Raw genomic sequence first — 20,982 nt, 5'->3', positions numbered from 1 at the left:
GAAATTAGAGAGTGAAGAGTTTTGAATATTTATGAACAAGAAATTACATACTAGAATCTTAAGATTAAAGAACTTACCTATGATAAAATTTTGATGGCAACAGGCTGCAAGAGTTAGTACTTTTGTCCATGGAAGTACCACCATTGATGAGCATCACCATTGCTTTTGTCTTCAAGAGCATCAAGACCACAATTATCGGTGCTCGCAAAGCTCATAAATTCAGACTTCATTGCTGATCGTAGGTGCTCTAGAGAGAGTCTTCAGACGGCTGCCTTGTACCCTTCAGCAACTTCAGGATCTCTATATGGAGCAACTCTAGTGCTGTTCCCCTTGAGGACATCTTGGCTATAGAACCTGGGGGTCAATGCAAAGGCAAGTAGATGTAAAGGGGTAGTCATTTTATTCCATCTCTGTTCCATGATTACTTTTAGCTCCTTGAAGAACTTTTCATTAGGGTCTTGCTCTTTTTCATTTATGTTGGCTCTAATATCTTCAATCATGGAGTCAATGCCATCATATACCTCACCCAAGCAAGGCCTATCTATGTCAGTGTATTGGATCATGCTCAATATAGCCTCAGTGAACTTCAGAAGGTACTTAGCACGATCCCACCAAGAGTCTCGTATTTTCCTTTCCTTAATGACAATTGCCCTTTCACTATTAGATTGCCTCCATACACTCCAAGTAGTACTGGTTACCATTCTAGACAATGCCTCTTTCACTTTGATAAGGCGTCTCAAAACAATAGTGTTGGAGGTGAAGCGGTTCTCAGCAACCTATTTTAAGATCAAGATTCAAAAGAATAGTAGATTAAAAATTTAAAATCAACTAATCTATTTAAAGTTAAAAACATAAAAAGTTTACTAAACTAATGTGACTAGATTTCTAAACGTGTTTAAATTTTAAACAATTGAACTTACCTTCAAGAGCTCCAATTTTGAAAATTGTCTAAATTTTGTGACAAACATTTGGATATCTTGTGCCTCTTTATACAAATTTTTAATCCACTCAACCTTAGTGCCAATTTTTTGCAGCATTAGGTTGAGTGAGTGCACAAAACAAGGTGTCCAAAAAATGTGTTCGTACCGCTCCTTAACCAATAAGTCGGCAGCCCTACAATTCTTTGCATTGTCGGTTACTACTTGAACAACATCTTAAAGGCCAACTTGCTCAATGGCTTGGATGAGAATGTTTGCAATGAAAGGACCGTCCTTTACCTTGACCTTCACAATCCATAGCTCTCAAAATACTGCACCTTTTGTAGACACTGCAATAACATTCACCAGAGGAAGGTTCCTTGCATCTTTCCATCCATCTGATACTATTGTGACACCTGTTTCGGTCCATGAATCCTAGATGGGCAGCATGGCAATGTCTATATGGGCCACCTCGTCATCAAGTAAAGTGGTGCATATCTTCTCATAACTAGGGCCTTTAAACCCCTTTGGAGCATCATTAACTGCTCTTACCATGTATTGCCAATATGGTGAGCGAACAACATTAAATTATAATCCATTTGCATATACACATCTCGCTATGGCTTGATCGACAATGTCTCTAGCATCATTTTGAAATGGTGCTTCCAATGGTCCCATTGCTTTCTTACTTACAAGTTGTTGTGGAGGAGAACGTAAGAATGGATGACCCTCAGTCGGTGGTTGATTGGTAACGAAAGTTGAAGACATAGATGACATTTTCCTTTTCTTTAAAGGCCTACTGCTTTGCAACTGATGAGCAATACTTGCCCTCCCAACAACTTCATCTGCTTGCTTTTGTTCTTGAATGTATTTGTTCACAATGTGATTTGGAAGGAGGGTTTTAGGTAGTTTTCTGTTTACTCTCGGTTTCCCTGTACAAAATTTAATGCCTTTCTGAGGAATAAAGCACAAACGTGTTTTCACTCTACCATAGGAACTACTTGATTCCTCTTTGTAATGGTTGCAAATCTATACACAACCTCCTCCACCCGACATTGGTTGAAGTATTTCCGCATATTTCCATAACGGGGACCATTTGTTGATTTTAAAGTGAGGGTTATTGGCAATAGAAGCACTTGCAACCATTATAGAATCTACAAACAAAAAAAACAAGTTACAACAATGAGAAGATAATGGCAAGCACTTCAAATAGATAACAGTGAACACACATTGAAATAGTCTAAAGACTAATACAATAATAGTAATTAGTAAATACTTATAGACAACAATAATAGTTGTATTATACCTATAGATAACGACAAGCATTTCAAATAGATAACACTGAACACTAATTAGAGTAAATACCTATAGACAACAGTGATAGTCATATTATACCTACAAATAATGACAGACACTTTAAATAGATTACACTGAACACTAATTAGCAGAGAATTGAATTCTCTGCTAATTAGTGTTGACTTTTATCATAAATTTGCAGGCTTACTGCTATACAGTATGACTATATTATAACATGATTATAATAAATTAAATAAAATTAAAAAATTTAAAAACAAATAAAAATTTAACAAAACATTAAAAATTTAAAATAGTAATACCTGTAGCAGTTTAGAGGCTGACTATAGAAATTGATTGTAGAGGCTCACGACTTAGTGAACGCAAACAACCTTGCCTCCAAACAACCTTGCTTCCACTGAAGAACCAAACGATTAACACAAACCTGCCGTCGTCAAAAATAAAAAATCACAAACTGCCGTTGAGAAAAATCAGAAATCCCAAACGTGGGTTCAAATATGCATTGACGATGTCGTTTTAGGTTTCACCAATGTCAAAAAGCACTAAAAATCAAATTTGAAAAGTCAACAAAACGACATGGCACTCAAATTCGGTTCATATTCATCCTAGGTTACGTCACATCACACAAATTTGATCAATAGTCACTTGAAATTTGACTAGGGTTCAAAACAACGAATCCGCAGGCAATTTCGACTGCAACAGGCGAATAAGCGTCGGATTTGAACAGACTTTGAACTAGGAACGAATCAAATATCGAATTTCATTATTTCTGAGTGAATATGGCTACTTAGGCCATAAGCATAAAATGATAACCATGCACAATGACACAAGACATGTTCACTAGAGAAACCCTTGATCAACGGGAAAGCCCCGGTAGGAGTGATGCCCACAAGATGATGTACTAATATAAAAGTCCCTTTTGAAAGGATAAGACTCTCTTAGGAGCCAATTAAATATAATTAGTACATGTAGTCCATGTTAGGAGACTTTGAATCCCTGCTAGAAGATTCCAACCCTATTAGGAGTTGCGTCAACCCTGTGAGGAGCTAATAGGAAGTCAACTGTCTTCACTAAACAATTCTCAGGATAACATATCCAAGGGTGAACTGACCAGTGCAACAACTTATCTTGTCAATACAGTTCCTTTGAAGTTCTCAACACATCATCCTTTGCTCTGATCTCATCAAGTTCACATCCAAAACTCGCATAAAAAGATGATCATACACATGATACATATGATGATTACAACCACGGAAAACATCTTTCCTTTATACAAAGTCCTAAAACCACTAATTGAGTTGGCCTTGAGGCTCCCCCAATGTACAATTAATAATATAGGACCATCATAAGATATTACAACAATTAAGTTCCACACATTACAATACATAATACATCATTCATAACAACAGTCAGCCTGACAGTGAACATATGACACATTACATTTCAACGACCATTATAGAACAATCTTCTGATTCTGCTACCTCGAAACATCACCACGGGCATGTCTCCAACTGAAATCTAAGCCCGCTGAACAAGCTTCAACCTTGCTGAATAGATACAACTCTATTACCAGCATACTGTTTCCTGCACATGTGCCTGCAACCAGTCTTCCGTAAAATTGCCATAACTCACTACAATCATCATAACTCTTTGTGCGAACATAGATATATTATAAAGACATATCGCCGAACATGACTCTAACCCCGCAGAACATAGCTCTACATCCTCTGAGTGTGCTTAACAAAACTCTCTCTGCAACTCTGACTGTTCCATTCAAAAAGCCAATATGTTGACATCAATGACAAACCAAGTCACGAATGCAGTACATAAGCACTCAATTATCTCTCCAAACATACCAATGGACTCCCCAAAAGAATAGTCTCAACATTCATGCTAACAATATATATTCCATAATATAGGAGATATTAGTATTCTCTATCCTATTGCTTAATCGATCGCTATAGCACCTTAAGAGGATAGGTTGGTGTTGTCTAAGGGGAGTGGGTAAGTCCTCACAAGGTATGCTTAGATAGTAAGTAAGACCACATGGGTAATTAAATTTTCCGATACTCCTTATAGGCTGGATATGCTCATGGTAAATGTGATAGCTGGTATCGCAAGAGGACTTATGTCATATTCTTTGAGTCTATTTGGAACAACGAAAACTAAAAAGAAGAGAAATCAAGACCAGTTGAGTTAACCGGCTCATGAAAAGTACAACCCCAAACTAACAAAACCAAAACCAACCTAACTATGAGAGCAAACCAAAATCTCATAGAGGGAATAGAGACAAAACCAAAAGGGAACGAACCAAAATGAGAAAACCAAAACAGGAAACCAAAGCAGGAATAGAAGGGAAACCTAAAACAACTATGTACAAGGTAGGCCTCTGAAGGAAAACTATGGATGGAAGTAATGCTTGAGGAAGAATTCATTTACAGGCAATGGAACTTTCTCACCTGTCAGAGTCTTAGACTTAAATGCATTATCTTCCAGTATTTTGGAAGTCTGACAAGGACCCATCCATAAATAATAAATATTAAATTGTCAAACTTATCACGATCACCTAACTGTAATTGACACCTCAAGGAGGAGGTTCTGAATGACTAAACACAGAGAGCTAATTCATTTTGAATCTAATACTGAAATGTCAAACCAAAGCAGGAATAGAATGGAAACCTAAACCAACTATTAACAAGGTAGTTCTCGGGAAGGAAACCTATTATTGGAAGTAATGCTCGAGGAAGTATTCATTAACAAGCAATGGCACTTTCTCACCTGTCAGAGTCTTCAACTTAAATGCATTATTTCCCAGTATTTTGGAAATCTGATAATGACCCATCCATAAATATTAAATTGTCGAAGTTATCATGATCAGCTAACTGTAAATAACTTCTCAAAGAGGAGGTTCTGAATGACTACACACAAAGGGAGCTAATTTGAATCTAAAACTGAAATGTGTTATTCATCTTTAACTAACATTGCAATGAATTTAAAGAGCATAAAAGATAAGTAGCATGTTGGACTCCAATGTCAAAACACTTGAAGACATCCTGCCAAATCATTGCATCCACTTAAACAGGTTCAATTATGTGATATTTTATAAGGATTAATATCTAAATATTTGTAGGGTTTTATATTCTGCTCTAATCAGATGTAATGTCCCTTTATAATTATAACTGTTAATAGGCATTTCTGTTGGATTACTATCAGGATTTAACTGTGTTGTTTTTGAGTCAAGCTCATTGACCCATGTTTCACGAGTAGTGATTCATACGAATCCATCTCTCACGAGAATAAATGGAACACTTGAAACTCATTGGATCTAGTTGATGCTCACAAAGGTGAAGCATCGAGACTTCCTGGGAGGTCACCCATCCCAATACTACTCCAGCATGAGTGCACTTAACTACGGAGTTTCATCCATGGTTAAACCCACTTTGCTTGCAACCTCATTTGCAAAACCTTCACCAAGAGTTGTCTCTTATGAACCATTCATTTGGAAGCCCCTAAAGCTCATCAATTGATAAGTAGGAGATATGTTCCACAACAAGTCAAATTGTGATATTGCTATCAGGATTTAACTGTGTAGTTTTTGAGTCAAACTCATTGACCCATGTTTCACGAATAGCGATTCACACAAATCCATCTCTCATGAGAATAGATGGAACACTTGAAACTCATTAGATCTAGGTGATGCTCTTAGTGGTGAAGCATCGAGACTTCTCGGGAGGTCACCCATCCCAATACTAGTCCAATTTGAGCACGCTTAACTATTGAGTTTCCTTCATGGTTAAATACACTCTGCTTGCAACCTCATTTACCAAACCTTCACCAAGTATTGTCCCTTATGAACCATTTATTAGAAAGCCTATAGTTATCTCCTAGTTATCAATTGATGAGCTAGTTATCCCTTGATGAGGTTAAGGGGCTTTCTAATGAATGGTTCATAAGGGACAACACTTGGTGAAGGTTTTGCAAATGAGGTTGCAAGCAGAGTGGGCTCAACCATGGAGGAAACTTCGTAGTTAAGCACGCTCAAGCTAGAGTAGTACTTGTATGGGTGACCTCTTGGGAAGTCTTGATGCTTCACCTCTATGAGCATCACCTAGATCCAATGAGTTTTAAGTGTTCCATTTATTCTCATGAGAGAGGGATTCTTGTGAATCACTACTCGTAAAACATGGGTCAATGAGTTTGACTAAAAACCTACTCAGTTTAATCTTATAGCAATATCACAATTTGACTTGCTGTGGAAAATATCTCCTACTTATCAAGAGATTGCCTATACTATTTATTTTTCTTGTCCAATTGATTTGCTATTCTTGATTTCAAAGTTCCATCTCATGAAGTACCCATATATCCTATTTTTGAAAATTAGCCGTACTGGTACCAATACCAGTCCTTGTTGTTCAAAAGTATCCCCGTCTCTTTGTGAGTATGGTTTATATCATAGTTTCAAAACATTGCAATGTATCGCAAAAATCATGAGTCCACCTTGTAAATGAAATAAATGCACCATATATCATTGCCGATAACTTCAAATACTCGCTGCGATTTTTGGGGGTTAAGGTCACACTAAAAACAAAATAACGACACCATTTTTCATTGATTGCATGGTCAACAGGAAACGACTTATTTTTGTTTCAACATTTTGCTCCATTTGAACCTCGGTAGCTATGTTGTGTTTTTGCCCTCATTCCACCGGCGCCAACTGCACTCATGGACGACCTTGCTTCGTGCATTCTCTTAGACAAAGACAATGACCTTGCTTCTGCACTCTTGGATCGCATCTTGTGACGACAAGACTTCTAGTTTAAATTTCGATTCAACATACGACTCTCTATTGTGTGCATGAATGACTTCCGGTACAATTTATTCTATTTGGTAAATTTTATGCAAACTTAATTTCTGCATTATTTAAAAATTTGATTTCTTTTTTTTAAAGAAAAATTGACATTTAAAAAAGTAAACTGTGTAATACTAAATTTAAAAAAAAATCAAAATATATAAATTACATTACATAGAAAGTTGTTTAAGTCTTTAAGAAAATTAAGACTTAGTTTTAAATATAATAATTTTTAAGTATTTAGTATTTAGTATTTATTGTAAATTTAATGTACAGTAAATTTGAAGTAATTTTAATTTAAATTTACTGTGTTATAATATTGTTTTATTTTCATTTTTAGAAACCGTTAGTTTATAATAAGTTAACAGTATTTTTTTACAGATTAATAATTAATAATTATATATTTTAATAGTTTTAGTTGCTATGAATTATTGTTTAACTCAAAACTTTGCTTGATATATGGTTAGATATCTCAAATCATTATATGTTGTACAAATTTGGTGTGTATGTATGCATTTTAAAGAATATTTTAAGAAATTGTATATTTTCAAATGTTCAATAAAAGTGCCGATTTATTGCCGAATTTTTCGCCGAGTTTTTGCCGATTCCGAGTTTTTAAAATTTTTTGGGCCAGCTGAGATATTGCCAATACTGAATTTTTAAACTATGGTTTATATTATCCTTTAACCTCGAGATGAATTGAAGTTTGTGGCAAAGCTAAAAATTTCAAAGCTTGAGATTAAAAGGAAGGATGATTTTTGTGAAGTAATTTTTTTTCTTTCTATGCACTCAATATTGCTATATCAATTTCTGGATTTGATTGTGTAGGGTTTTTAACTTGTTTGGCACCAATGTTTCAGATCACACTACATGTTCCTTTTGCTCTCTTGCGTCCTGGTGATGGATCATGTAGTTTGATGTGAAAAGTTGAAGACAAAAAACTCTACACAATCAAATCCAGAAACTGATATAGCATTTGTATGGATTGTGGCAATCTAATAGATTTGATACATTCAATATTATTTTATCATTTTTGAATAGGACAGGAGGATGATTTAAGAAAATTCTCTTCATTGGATTACTGATGTTCTAACTTCTAATGTTTAATTTCTTATATTTTTTGAGTGAGGTCCATAGAGGAAACGGGAAGGGGGATACAATAGAAACATTTCCAATGGTTTCCTTTTCATAGGATAGCATGGGGAGATCCCCACTGCGTTAACATTTCATTACATATTAGTATGTTACATTTGGCTATGAAAGATGTGGATATTATAGTTAACTTTTGGTAATATGTGATTTGTTGTTTCATTACATTTATCCAGACTTTTCACAAATATGATTATATAATTGTTGCTCATTTCATTGGCTGAATAGTATTCTATCAAAAGGCCTGCTAAGTATGATTTATTGTGGGCTTGTGGCAACTTAATGTATTGGAATTATGTTTAATGTAGGAATGGAATATTCTGATTTTAAAAAGGTGAATGCAGGTAGTAGAAGTTTGAATAAATACTTATCAGTATCACATTTTTTTCATCTCTTGTTCAGGCAGACTAAATCTAACTTTCATTTAGTAGATGAACTTGCCTTTTGTATGATTTCCTATTAAATGTGGATGAAATATTTTTAGTTGTTGGCAGTGCGTTTTTTCTGAATGAAAATTATTTGGAAAAATATCATTCCCTAATCATTTGGAAGTCTGTAGAGTAAAAATTATTGGCATTGAGATCTAGAAATTTGCTTTCCTCTTATATTGTCACAGATGCATTTTCTTAGCAAATGTAGATTTTAAGCCAATGTGCTTTTGTGAGCGTTAGTAACTTTATAGGAAAGCTTATCTTTGGTGAACTTCTGGGCCATTATTACTTTGATGTAACCACTGAGGCACAAGAAACTGGCTTTAATTTTGCTGTTTTGTTCTAAATGATTCAAGTAAATTTATTGTTTTGGGTGGCTTAAATTTCAAATAATTTGTGTTAATATATGCAGGTTTATTTCTTTGTTATGATTTTTTAAATTTTTGCTTAAGTATGTCTTACAATTGGTGCATTTCTTTTGGCATATCACATGGAAAAGATCTGTGCTGAAGAGTATCCTCGACCTGTGTGTCTATTACTGTGGCTACAATGCGAGGCATCGGTTTTGGCTTTGAATTTGACAATGGTACAATCCTCTCACTACTTGAGCAATGTCTTGTCGATAGCATTGTATTCTTAGCAGCTGTAAACTGTTGTTTCAGAAAGCTTTTAATGCTTACAAGTTACAACTAGTTATCATGAGTAGAATAGGTTATAAATGGTCAAGGAAATGATAAATAGAACTTTTTACCAAGTCACTACCAATTGAATTCACTATTCGCTAATGTATGACATCTCTTTTCTAAATGTGGCAGATTTTGGGAACTGCTATTGTGTTCAATCTTCTATTGGATATGGATATGCGTGCGTGTGTAATATTGAGCACAGTTGATATATTTCTCTTTCCTATACTTCTTCCACACTTGGTATACTATTTGACGCCAATCATTTCAACTAGCTGCGTGGGTGTGTAAAACTGTGAGTTTGTATATGACTCTATCTAATCTGACCATTTTCCCTTGATGGTTGGGGATTTTGCAGGGAAAACGTCGTGCAGAAGTATTGGCTGTAATAATAGCAGGATTGATGCTCATCTTCTTTGTCCTTGACACTATATCCACTGAGCAGAATGTTGCTTTCATCATGAATGGAATGCTTCCTATAGTGAGGCGTGAAAGTCTGTATATGGGCGTTGGCCTTCTTGGTGCAAGCATCATGCCTCACAATTTTTATCTTCATTCTTCTGTTGTTCAAGTACGATTCAATTTCCTGATTGTGAGATTGATGGATATCTGAGCATTAATTTACTCAGAAAAAGTTTTATGTGATTTTCTTATTATTTTATTAAATACTAGAATTTGTGGATACTTAAGTCTCTATGTGTGACATATTTGGTGTTCACGTGTTTTGGGTTCAACCATGTAGTTATAGTCTGTTTTTAGTCAGAAGTAACCACCTTCAAGGGTATCAAGGGTGTCGTCACACAACTACTAGGGGCATTGCAAAATAAATCAGTGAAAACACCATGCCTCTACTGAAGTAGCAAAAAGTGGTTTCTATGCTGCCAACCTATCATCCCAACATGGCAAAAGGGGTCTTCATCAGATCCATTGTTTCCTATATGTTCCCCTGGCCTATGAATGGACAACTAGATCCAAGAAAACAACTTCTCAAAGTCTCTAGCAGTTCATTGGAGAGCTCATGTCTCAATGTGATGAATAACAAGTTTCATTCTGTGTTGCATTTTCAGGCTTCAGCTACTCTGATATGTGTGTCTTGTTTGATAACGATGTCTATCTAACCTGGCGTTATGCTGCTATATTACATAAACAGTTCTGATTATATCAGTCACTTGAACTGCATTGCTGACAAGATTCCTCATATCATGATTTTTTTGTGTTAACCGAGGGAGAAACTTTTCCTGTAGCCTCACTTTTACCTTTATATATTTCAATTTAATAATATAAAGATAGGATATTGTTTTTGTGTTATTAGGATATTGTTTTTGTGTTCTATCGTTATGGGTTGTTCTTTCAAGTTTCCATGTACCAACTTTGGGCATTCATGTACATTAATGCTCATGCACTCTCTCTCTCTCTCTATTTCTTTGTCAATGCGTGTAGTAAACAGATTCCCTTTATCTTTTTCATGTTTTTAGTTTGTAACCTCTTGTTTCTTGTAGATTTTGGAGGCCATTTTTTATAATTTTTTTTTTTGTTATGGGCTGTTCTTTAAGTTCCATAGACAAACTTTGTTCATTCATGGACATTAATAGTTTGTACCCTCTTGTTTATTGTGGATTTCGGAGCTCATCTTTTACTTGCTTTCTATTGTTATGGGTTGTTCTTATAAGTTCCATGGACAAACTTTGGTTGTTCATAGAGATTAACGTTACAAGCTAGGGTTGCTGTTGCACCAAAAGATCAACCTGTCAATGCCCAATACAACCACTAAACTTATTGAACACAGGAAGCAGTTAAGCCATGTCACAAATTCTGAAGGGGAACTTTGGTGGTTAGTCCAACAATTGATTCTCTCTCTCTCTACGTGTTTAGTTCCTGGATTCCCTTTATCTTACTAGGCAAGCTGAGTACCAACAGTATTGATGTCAGATACAATTAATTGCCCTATCTGTATGTGTAGTTTCCAAGCAAAATTATCAGACTGAGAGTGCACTGTTACATTTTTTAAATTGAAGTGCCTGTTAACCTTCCACAATCTCTAGCAGGTTTGTCATGGGTTCACAGTTCTAGAGATAGATGTCTTCTGACAAATAAAATTGAAAGTATATTGAACTAGGAATGTAATAGAAAGGATTTTTTGTTTTAATTCTGATTTAAGTGAATTAAATTTTATTTGAAAATTATGTCATGTTGAAAAGCTAAAAGTTAATGCCACCCTTTCAATTCCTCACTGGTTTGGCACTGTTATATTTTGCAGGAGCAAAAGTTGGAAACGATACCCATTGGGACTTTGTGTCACTACAATTTCTTGGAGATTGCAGTCGCATTGAGTGGAATTTTGTTAGTCAATCTTGCATTGTTGAGTTCTGCAGCAACAACATTTCATATTGCAGGGCTTGAAGTTTTAACTTATCAGGATGCACAACCACTAATTGAACAGGTTTGTTTGGCCTTCAACATTGTTGCATTTAGCTGGGAGGCTCATATATGTTATTTGAAGCATGAGCTGTAATTGTTGTTTTAAGTTTGTACTTCTAAACCCACTAGTAAAATTTAAATCATTGTGTTGTAGGTGTTTTAACTCTATCTGCTGCGTGATCCAGTAATTATCAATGTTTTTTAGTCACTTCTGACCTGTGTCTTTGACATTGATTTTTGCTTATTTTTCCTGTGCACTGAAGCTGACTGCGTGATAGCCAAATAGTTTTTCCAAACTTTTTAGGATTTTAGTTCCATGGCAGTTGATCCTGAGTACACAAGTTTGTTAATATGAATCCAAAAACAGTTTGCTGAACTCTTTGAATATATAGAAATCCTTATTTTCTTTCGAAGGTTCCACTAGTGTTGGCTAATGACCCTTTGATGTGCTTCGCTTGTAAATATTTTATCAGCTTTGATTTGCCTCTCAGCATGTTCACTATTTAGAAGTCCCAGTTCAAGGGAGACGTGTTCCCCTGGAAAGGGCCATGTTTCTGAAATGTGGACATCCCTAAGACCGGGAAACTCTAGGGGATTGTCCCACTACTACGAAGTAATTGGAAAATATTTGCTTGTTTTTAATAGAGACCGAGAGGTCTATATATACAAAAGAATAAAATGATGTTTCCTTGGAAAGCGATCGTAAAGAATAGAAACATTCTATTCTAGCTAAAAGAAAGCTAAAAAAGCCAGCAGATAACTAAAACTAACTAAATAGTAGAAACATTCTAATATTTACAATAGATTACAAATAGATCACCATTAACTAGTAATAGACGATGATCTATTATCGTAATACCCTTTCTTAATGGTTAATCTATCCACAACACCAAGTTGTCCTCTGAATTTGACAAACTTATCATGATCAAGAGGTTTGGTGAGAATGCTTGCAGTCTGATCTGTGGTAGGAACATATTACAAATCTATTGTCTCGTCTTCAACCAGCTATCGTATGTAGTGACAGTGAGCATCCACATGCTTGGTTCGTTCATGGAAGACTGGATTTCAGGCTAACTTGATAACGCCTTCGTTATCAACAAACAGAGTAGTCGGTCCTACTGGTGACATTTGCATATCCCCAAGCATTTGATGAAGCCAAGCAACTTCACATCTTGCCTTAACAGTCCGTCTGTATTCAGCCCCAGTAGAGGAGAGAGAAACTCCCTGTTGCTTCTTACTGGTCCATTTGACGATACCGGATCCCAAACTGAATACATATCAAGAAGTTGATTTTTTATTGTCAACAGAGCTTGTTCAATCTGAATCTGTGAACCCACTGAGTCTAGGATTAGAACTTCGAGAGTAAAGGAGTCCATAATCTGAAGTGCCCTTCACATAACGAAGCACATGCTTTGTTGCCATCCAATGATTAGCCTTAGGAGCTGTCATAAAGCGTGATATATAGCTGACTGAGAAGCTGATATCAGCCCTAGTAGCAAAGAGGTAGATGAGGTTGCCTACTAGTTGCCTGTATGTATTATCATCAATGGGAGGAGAATCAGACTTGGCTGATAACTTGAGACCTTTCTCCATGGGTGTAGATGCAGGCTTGCAATTTTGCATATGAAATTTGTCTAACAAAGCCCTGACATATTTGGACTAGGAGATGAATATACCATAAGGTTGTTGTCAAACCTCAACACTTGGGTAATAATGCATGAGCCCAAGGTCAGCCATATCAAAAGACTGACATAAATTTTGTTTGATTCCCTGAATCAAAGATGCCGAACTACGAGTGAGGATCAAATCATTTACATAATTAACTAGAAGAAGGGTATTAGTGTATACGTGGATGCAAAATTGTTAAGTTAGATATCAAATGGGCACCTACCTTTTATTACCTCCAACATAATCCAAGACACAATGATATAAAGTTAAATTTTGCATCTTGAGCAGTCTAAATGGATGGAAGGATGATCAGCAGGGAACAACTGAATTGTAACTCTAGAGGTATGCATTGATGCTATTGTAAATTTATAATGGGCCATTGCTTGAATGTTTATGACGGAGAAGAATATGGCTTATGGTGATGCCATGTAACTTTACTGAGGGGCATTGTGATAGTGCAGACCATAGTTCAAAATATTGTTATTGGCAATTTATTGCCTAGAGTGAAATGAAAGATATTGGGAAATATCGGAGATAAGTCGGATGAGACTTGAAATATTTCTTAAATTTAATTAGAAATGTATTGCCTAAATTTAATTAGAAATCTGTTCTTTGAATTCTTTCCTCTCATTATCTATCATTACTAAGTTTCCCATGTGGATTTTGGTTCGTATGTGGGTTTGACATTGGGGTTCAAAATTCACTCAATTTTTTTTTGGGTTTGGTTCATCCCTACAAGTTTTTTTAAAAAATATTTATATATGTAAAAATATGCTGCAGCAAATAAGTTCATACACAACTATGCTAATATTAGAGCAATTTAGCAAAATACAGCACCACATATATTAACGATTTAGTTGGAATAGCATGACAAAATGTAAAAATACACAATCATATCAAATTTTCAGCTCAAAAATAGTAATGTCAGAAAATAAAGCTTGTGTACTTGGTTGTGGTTCACCCTAATTTCCTAAGATTGACATGTTTTACCATATCACATATTCTTCAATGCATTTAATTTCATTGTTCTTTTTCGTTAGTGGTTAAAAACTTAAAAAACAACTATACCACAAATCTAAGTCACAAGGTTCGAATTCTAGTTCGTGTTCGACATTCAGATGAAATCCGACAAGTATTAATAGTATCAAAATTAAATTTGCCTTATATCTCCAAAAGTATTAAAAGAAAAATAATAGTTAGTATTTAAAACATCTCTCAATGTTAAAAAGAGCATTAAAACAAAAAATATATATATTTTATTTTTAAACTTTAAAATTTTTTATTTTTAACTTTAAAAGCAAAGTGAAAATGATTATAAACTATATTTTAAAAACATAATATACCAAAATTTATTTTGAATATTTAAAATATACTAAAATTATATTAAATTAAATTTAATAATAAATATTAATGTTAAATGAAAATAAGTAATATTAAGTCTAAAACAATTTAATGCTAATTTTTTATTTTTTTTATTTAAATGAAGTATTGTCAATTTTCCAAACATTATTTACAAAAACAAAGTACTCAATTTTATAAAAAATATTAAACCTAAAAATATAGCTTTAAAAAATTCTAAGACATATTAAACTTGAGAGCAAAAATGTATTAAAAAAAACCTAAACTAGACAGAAAGTTGCCGCTGCGAATTCTTCAGCTCTGCCCAATCTACGGTGATATGCAAGTTGATGAGGTGAAGTTTGCTCTCCTCTGGCTCGTTGCGAATTGCTACACATTTGATTTCCACTTGAACAAACACATATTACAAAAGAAGTTGAAGAAATCAGTGGATTTGTTCGCAGAAGAAAGGCGTGCCCAAGTTGCTACTCACGAATGAATGAGCAGACTTGAAACTAACGAGGGTGCTCACTTTGGTCAGTTTCGGGTCAAACCAAAAAATCCACATCACCAAAAAATCCAATCAAACAATAAAATTTACTTGAACACAAACATTCGTCTCCAAGTCGATAGGAAAATGAAAAAGTCGATCAAATTCCTCGGTCATTCAACTAGAATCCCGCCCAGCGCTTTTCCAACGAATTCATCAGAAAAAATCAAATATGCTTCAGATTGAAATTGATTTTGAATGAGGACTAAGTCGACTATCAAATTTGGGGGTCAACGAGTGAATACAATAACTTAGATTAAATATGCTGCAAACAGCGACAGGGCCAAATTCATAATCAGTTGCAAAGTTGCAGCTTAAGCCAATGGGAAAATATAATATGTTATTTTATCAAAAATAAAAATATATATTAGATTATGACGTTTTTCAAAGCTTGCATTTCGTACAAACTTATCTCTGTCGACTATGTATATCAGGTGTGGATGATAAGTTTTGTAGAGTAGTGCGATAGCTTTTGAACTTAAGTTTCTTTGTGATAAATAAATTGCATGAATGTAATGTAGTTTGTCAGAGAGGACGATAAATCGCGATAAGTTAACTTATTGCAGATATATCAGCGATATTTCAATCTCTGACTACCTCAAGAGTCTAGCCAAAAAACAGGTGAAGTTGCTGAAGCCACAATTATAGGGCATAGCAGTGCTTTTGTAAGTTCTGGCCCTACCCTGTACATTTTGTGTTGCCTCTTTATGGAGTTATGATTTGTGTTTGATCATAATGGAGTATGATTGTTTTTATTAAATATATTAATATTTTAAAATTAAGATTTTATCATTTTTTAATCTAATAACCTAAATTTTAAAAATATAAATTTTAACATATCTTAACATTGAAATGTTAAATATTTTTAAAATTCAATATTTTAATTTATGTAGAGGAAACATATCTAAGCTACTATATGTAGATTATAAAAACAATAAAGCTATGTGCAAGGGAAGATGAACACTCGCTAGAGTACCACAAGCAAAATTCTCCAAACCTAGAGCCAGAAAAACCATACTAGTAGTAACACCTAAACTACAGAAAATACAAAATGTTTGTCTATATAATACTCTATTCAAATTAATATTCTAATCAGCCAGTGGTTTGTGTTTAGAGCCCTATAGAACGAGGGTAGAGTTGTGGGAGCACCACTTACAAGTTCATAAGATAGTTGAGTGGAACCTGTCTAGGAATGGTTCCTCTTATTTGCAGAGAATATGGACGATGACCAATTAACAAGACAATTATGCACCTACTTCCACAGGTTGGCCGGGGGTGATATGATTTTGCTCTAATTTCTATTAATCTTCGTAAGAGAAATTACCAAAGAGTAAAGAGCAAATACCAGGATAGGATAAGGATTCTTTCTATATGCTCAGATGCATACGAAAATATGTAATCAAGATTTTAAATTTCAAATAAATTCTTTAAATTTTGATCCATTGATCCATTTATTCTATTTTTTTGATTTATTTGCAAGGGTTTTGTAGGGATACATAAGCTACTATAGGTAAAGCGTAAAAACATTAAAGCTTCTATGCACAAGGAGGCAAACACTAGCTAAAGCATCACAATCCATCCTAAACAAGGTTATTGGGAGATGGGGAGACTTGGAGGTTGCCAGTATTGGTACTGGTATCGGTACGGTTATATTTCAAAAATAGGAGACAGATACTTGGAGACGACAATTTTTTTTAAAATTGTTTAAAGGGTCTAATACTAAATACAATATAGTAAAACCGTAAATCTATAAGACTATAGTAAATACCAAAGTTGGCATAATCGCCAAAAAATTGGCGAGTTTCTACTAATTGTTGAGTCTTTCTGACTGACGAGTTTTTCCTAGATTTAAGTGCGAGTCGACCGGTGAAAAAATTGCCGAGTTATTGTGAAAAAATCACCAAATAATCACCGAGTCTTTGCCAAAAATAGGCAAGTTTCTCAAAAAAACTCTTTTTAAAAATTTAAATTAAAAAAAAAATCTTAAAAAATTAAGATTTAAACTTTTTTTTTTTGGTTAAAAGAAAAAGGCAAAAAGCCTATATAAATTATATAAAATAGAGAATTATAGTATGCTAGTAGAGTTGGGAAGAGGAGGATGTGATTGTAATGATGTATTTACTTCTAGTTTGACACAAACTATTTATTATTTTGCTTCCTACCATCAGCGACTAGAATGTGATTTTTTACCCACTATGCATTTATATATATCTAAACTCTACTTGTTTCTTTTGTGTTCTCTTTAATTAACTCATTACATGCATCTTCTTGTTGAATTTTGTTAAAAAAATGTATTTTTAATTAAAGTTAAGCGGTTTTTTAGGTTCCCAACTTTTCTCGAGTGTTTTTTGAAAAACTGGCCGATTTTTTCCTGAATGAACTTTTTGGGGCTTGGCGAGTTGTTGACGAGTGAGAGTTTTCCAACTATGGTAAATACTACTCGTAATGTCACATTAATATAGAGTCAAGTAGTTCAAAATTCACATAACCACATTATTGTATCTCATTGTCATATCTGATTTCTGAATACCGTATATGATCATTGTCATGTCAGAGTAATAATTGCTGAGATTATCATTACATATTCAAATTTTTAAATTCAAAAAAATATAGTTTGATGCTAAATCGTTGATATGGAAATAAAAATGAGAAAACTTAGTACTGTAAACAAATCAGAAATCTATTAAGTATCTAGTATGATGACGATACTATCATCTACTCACCAAGGTTGTGACTATCCATCTCATGGTCTTCAACTATCATGCTGCCCAAAAAATCATCACTCTCCATGTTGGATTCCATGTTATTATCTAAATAAAATTTTAAATATTTCTAATTATTGCTGGTCGAGTTGGATTTTGGAATAAAAAAAATAAAATTAAAAGTGTTTCTAATATTTCTTAAGTTATTAAATAAAACATTGAAATGATTAAATCATTTAAAGTAGCATTGGTAGTAATATTTGCATTAAAAAACATTAAAGTGAGGGCCAAAAAATATAAAATAAATTAATATAATATTTTTAATTTATCTTTAAATTAGGAAACTCCGGGGAGACATCAATTTTTGGATTCAGAGATTCGGAGATTGTGAGACTTAGTCATGAAGTCTCCAACCTTTTTTAAGGTCTTTGGAGATGCAAAAAGTCTCTGAGATTCGTCTCCTTCTCCAAGACATGTCTCTTGGGGCAGGGGGACGAGTTCCCCTTGTAACATCGATCCTAAACTATGACAAATGTCAAAGCCCTTAGTCAGCCCATAGTAGCCAACCAAGCCACCAACACCAACTTAACGATGTAGGAGCATCATAGGGTAGTGAACAATCCCATATGTAGGAGCATTAGGCTTGGATTTGTGGACTTATAGTTTGCACAGTTGGGGATGTGTTCGTGGCACATTGGGGAACCTTGTCGTAAGTGCACATAAAGTTTGGATTAATCGTGTTGGAGTTATAGCCATTTTTGATGGTTGTGGGTAGTGTATTTTTGATTTCCTAAACAAACTTTGGAGATTGTTTTCACGTGCTTCGATCCGTGGGAGTTGGTGTGTAAGCTCTTGGATTTGGATCGTTGGATGGCTCGTGGACCTATGTCTAAGAGCGCGTACTCTTATTTAGTCCTATGAGCTAGTTAGGCATTGTAAACTTAGGGCTTGTCCTAAGTATATTAGTTATTTCCTATATTTAATGTCTATTGCCAAGCCCACTTGTGGCTTGAGGGTTTATTTAATGTAACTTGCTAGGCTGATCTATGGCTTGGTTTAGTATAAGTAGAGGGTCTTGTCTTATCTTGAGACATCAGTAGATTATTCAGTTTAGCACGAATCACCTGAGAGGAGTGAAGTTTAGCAGAGCTAGTAGCTAAGTGTGGTTTTGGAAAACAAGAAGGTTGGTGGCTTGCGAGGACAAGTTTAGAGTCTTCTTGGAGTTTCTACGAAATTGTGGGTCTGGGCTAGCTAAGAGTTTGGTGCTTGCGACTTAAAAAATATTAGAAAAACTTCTAATTTTATTTTTTTAATTCCAAAATGTGCCAGAATCATGTCCCTGTACACTCCCCTCCTTGGATGATCACGTGTTAGTTTGAGTTGGCATGGCATGAAGAGGTTACACATGGAATCAAATTTGAGCTCTAGCAAATTGCAATCGAGAGTAGTGGTGGTATCAAGGTGAATTGTGGTTGGATCTAATAGCTGATCTTGTGTTGCTCCTATTTATGTGATGCAGTGCAAGGGAGGAGAATCCCCAAAGGAGATGTCCTAGCCCCCAACAAACAACCACTTAGTGGAAGATATTGTAATTGCTTCGTATTTGGCTATAACCTAGAAGGACTTACAACCCGGCATGTTGGATGTAAATCTTATAGTTCTATTATGAGAATTGGCATTGTTTTGGATCCTAAATCTCTGTGTTATTGTTTATCTTCCACTAAGTGGTTGTTTGTTGGGGGCTAGGACATCTCCTTTGGGGATTCTCCTCCCTTGCACTGCATCACATAAATAGGAGCAACACAAGATCAGCTATTAGCTCCAACCACAATTCACCTTGATACCACCACTACTCTCGATTGCAATTTGCTAGAGCTCAAATTTGATTCCATGTGTAACCTCTTCATGCCATGCCAACTCAAACTAACACATGATCATCCAAGGAGGGGAGTGTACAGGGACATGATTCTGGCACATTTTGGAATAAAAAAAATAAAATTAGAAGTTTTTCTAATATTTTTTAAGTTATTGAATAAAATAGTGAAATGATTAAATCATTTAAAGTAGCATTGGTAGTAATTTTTGCATTAAAGAACATTAAAATGAGGGCCAAAATACATAAAATAAATTAATATTATATTTTTCATTTATCTTTAAATCAGGGAACTCCGGGAAGACTTCACTTTTTGGATTCAAAGACTCAGAGACTTCGTGAGACTTAGTGATGAAATCTCCAACCTTTTTTAATGTCTCCAGAGACACGTCTCCTTCTCAAAGACATGTCTCCTGGGGGGGAGACGAGTCCCCCCTGTAACACCGATCCTAAACTATGACAAATGTCAAATCCCTTAGTCGGCCTATACTAGCCAACCAAGCCACCAACACCAACTTAATGATGCAAGAGCATCCTAGGGTAGCGAGCAATCTTGTATGCAGGAGCATTAGGCTTGGATTTGTGGACTTATGGTTTGCGCAGTTGGGGATGTGTTCGAGGCACATTGGGGATCCTTGTCCATTCTACCAAACTCACCTAGGACATGATTTTGGCTTCATCCTTTTCAATGTCGAAGCCACGCACTCAGTGAGACTTGATCCCTGTTGGGCTCTTTAAGAACCTTTCCACTTAACCGGTAGACCAAGGGCCCATTAACATGTCATGTAGATATTGAACATCGTATGATCAATATTTGTTTGATGGTGATAGACCTAATCTCTACCATAAATGAATTTAGTTGAACTATTACTCCTTAGTAAGGGAACTCTTGTCAGTGTAAAACTAACAATTTATGATTTTAATTATTCAAATTTAATCACAAATTTTACCACTTGATGTACTTGTTCTGAATTTCATCTTCATTGAACTTGAACATGAAAGAGGAATCTTGTGACCTAGGTTATAAATGTAATTGTGTCTTTGTGCCAGCCGTGGTTCACAGCTCATTAATCTAACACACCTATTTTAA

General features: G+C 34.8%; 1 protein-coding gene across 2 annotated transcripts in view; it reads left to right on the top strand.

Moving 5' to 3' along the window:
• Positions 1–20,982, top strand: part of EIN2 (NRAMP metal ion transporter family protein) — a 36,130-nt gene that overhangs the window by 8,950 nt on the left and 6,198 nt on the right. For both annotated transcript variants that reach the window (XM_089811573.1, XM_089811572.1), the window contains 4 exons: positions 9,160–9,246; positions 9,476–9,586; positions 9,702–9,914; positions 11,601–11,783. In XM_089811573.1, the coding sequence (XP_089667699.1) occupies positions 9,160–9,246; positions 9,476–9,586; positions 9,702–9,914; positions 11,601–11,783 (594 nt within the window). The remainder of the gene's footprint in view (positions 1–9,159; positions 9,247–9,475; positions 9,587–9,701; positions 9,915–11,600; positions 11,784–20,982) is intronic.

Source organism: Cupressus sempervirens, chromosome 11 (genome assembly GCF_028749045.1).
Source record: "Cupressus sempervirens isolate cs-2001-9-10 chromosome 11, ASM2874904v1, whole genome shotgun sequence".
NCBI lineage: Eukaryota > Viridiplantae > Streptophyta > Pinopsida > Cupressales > Cupressaceae > Cupressus > Cupressus sempervirens.
This window is presented reverse-complemented; position numbering and strand designations above follow the sequence as displayed.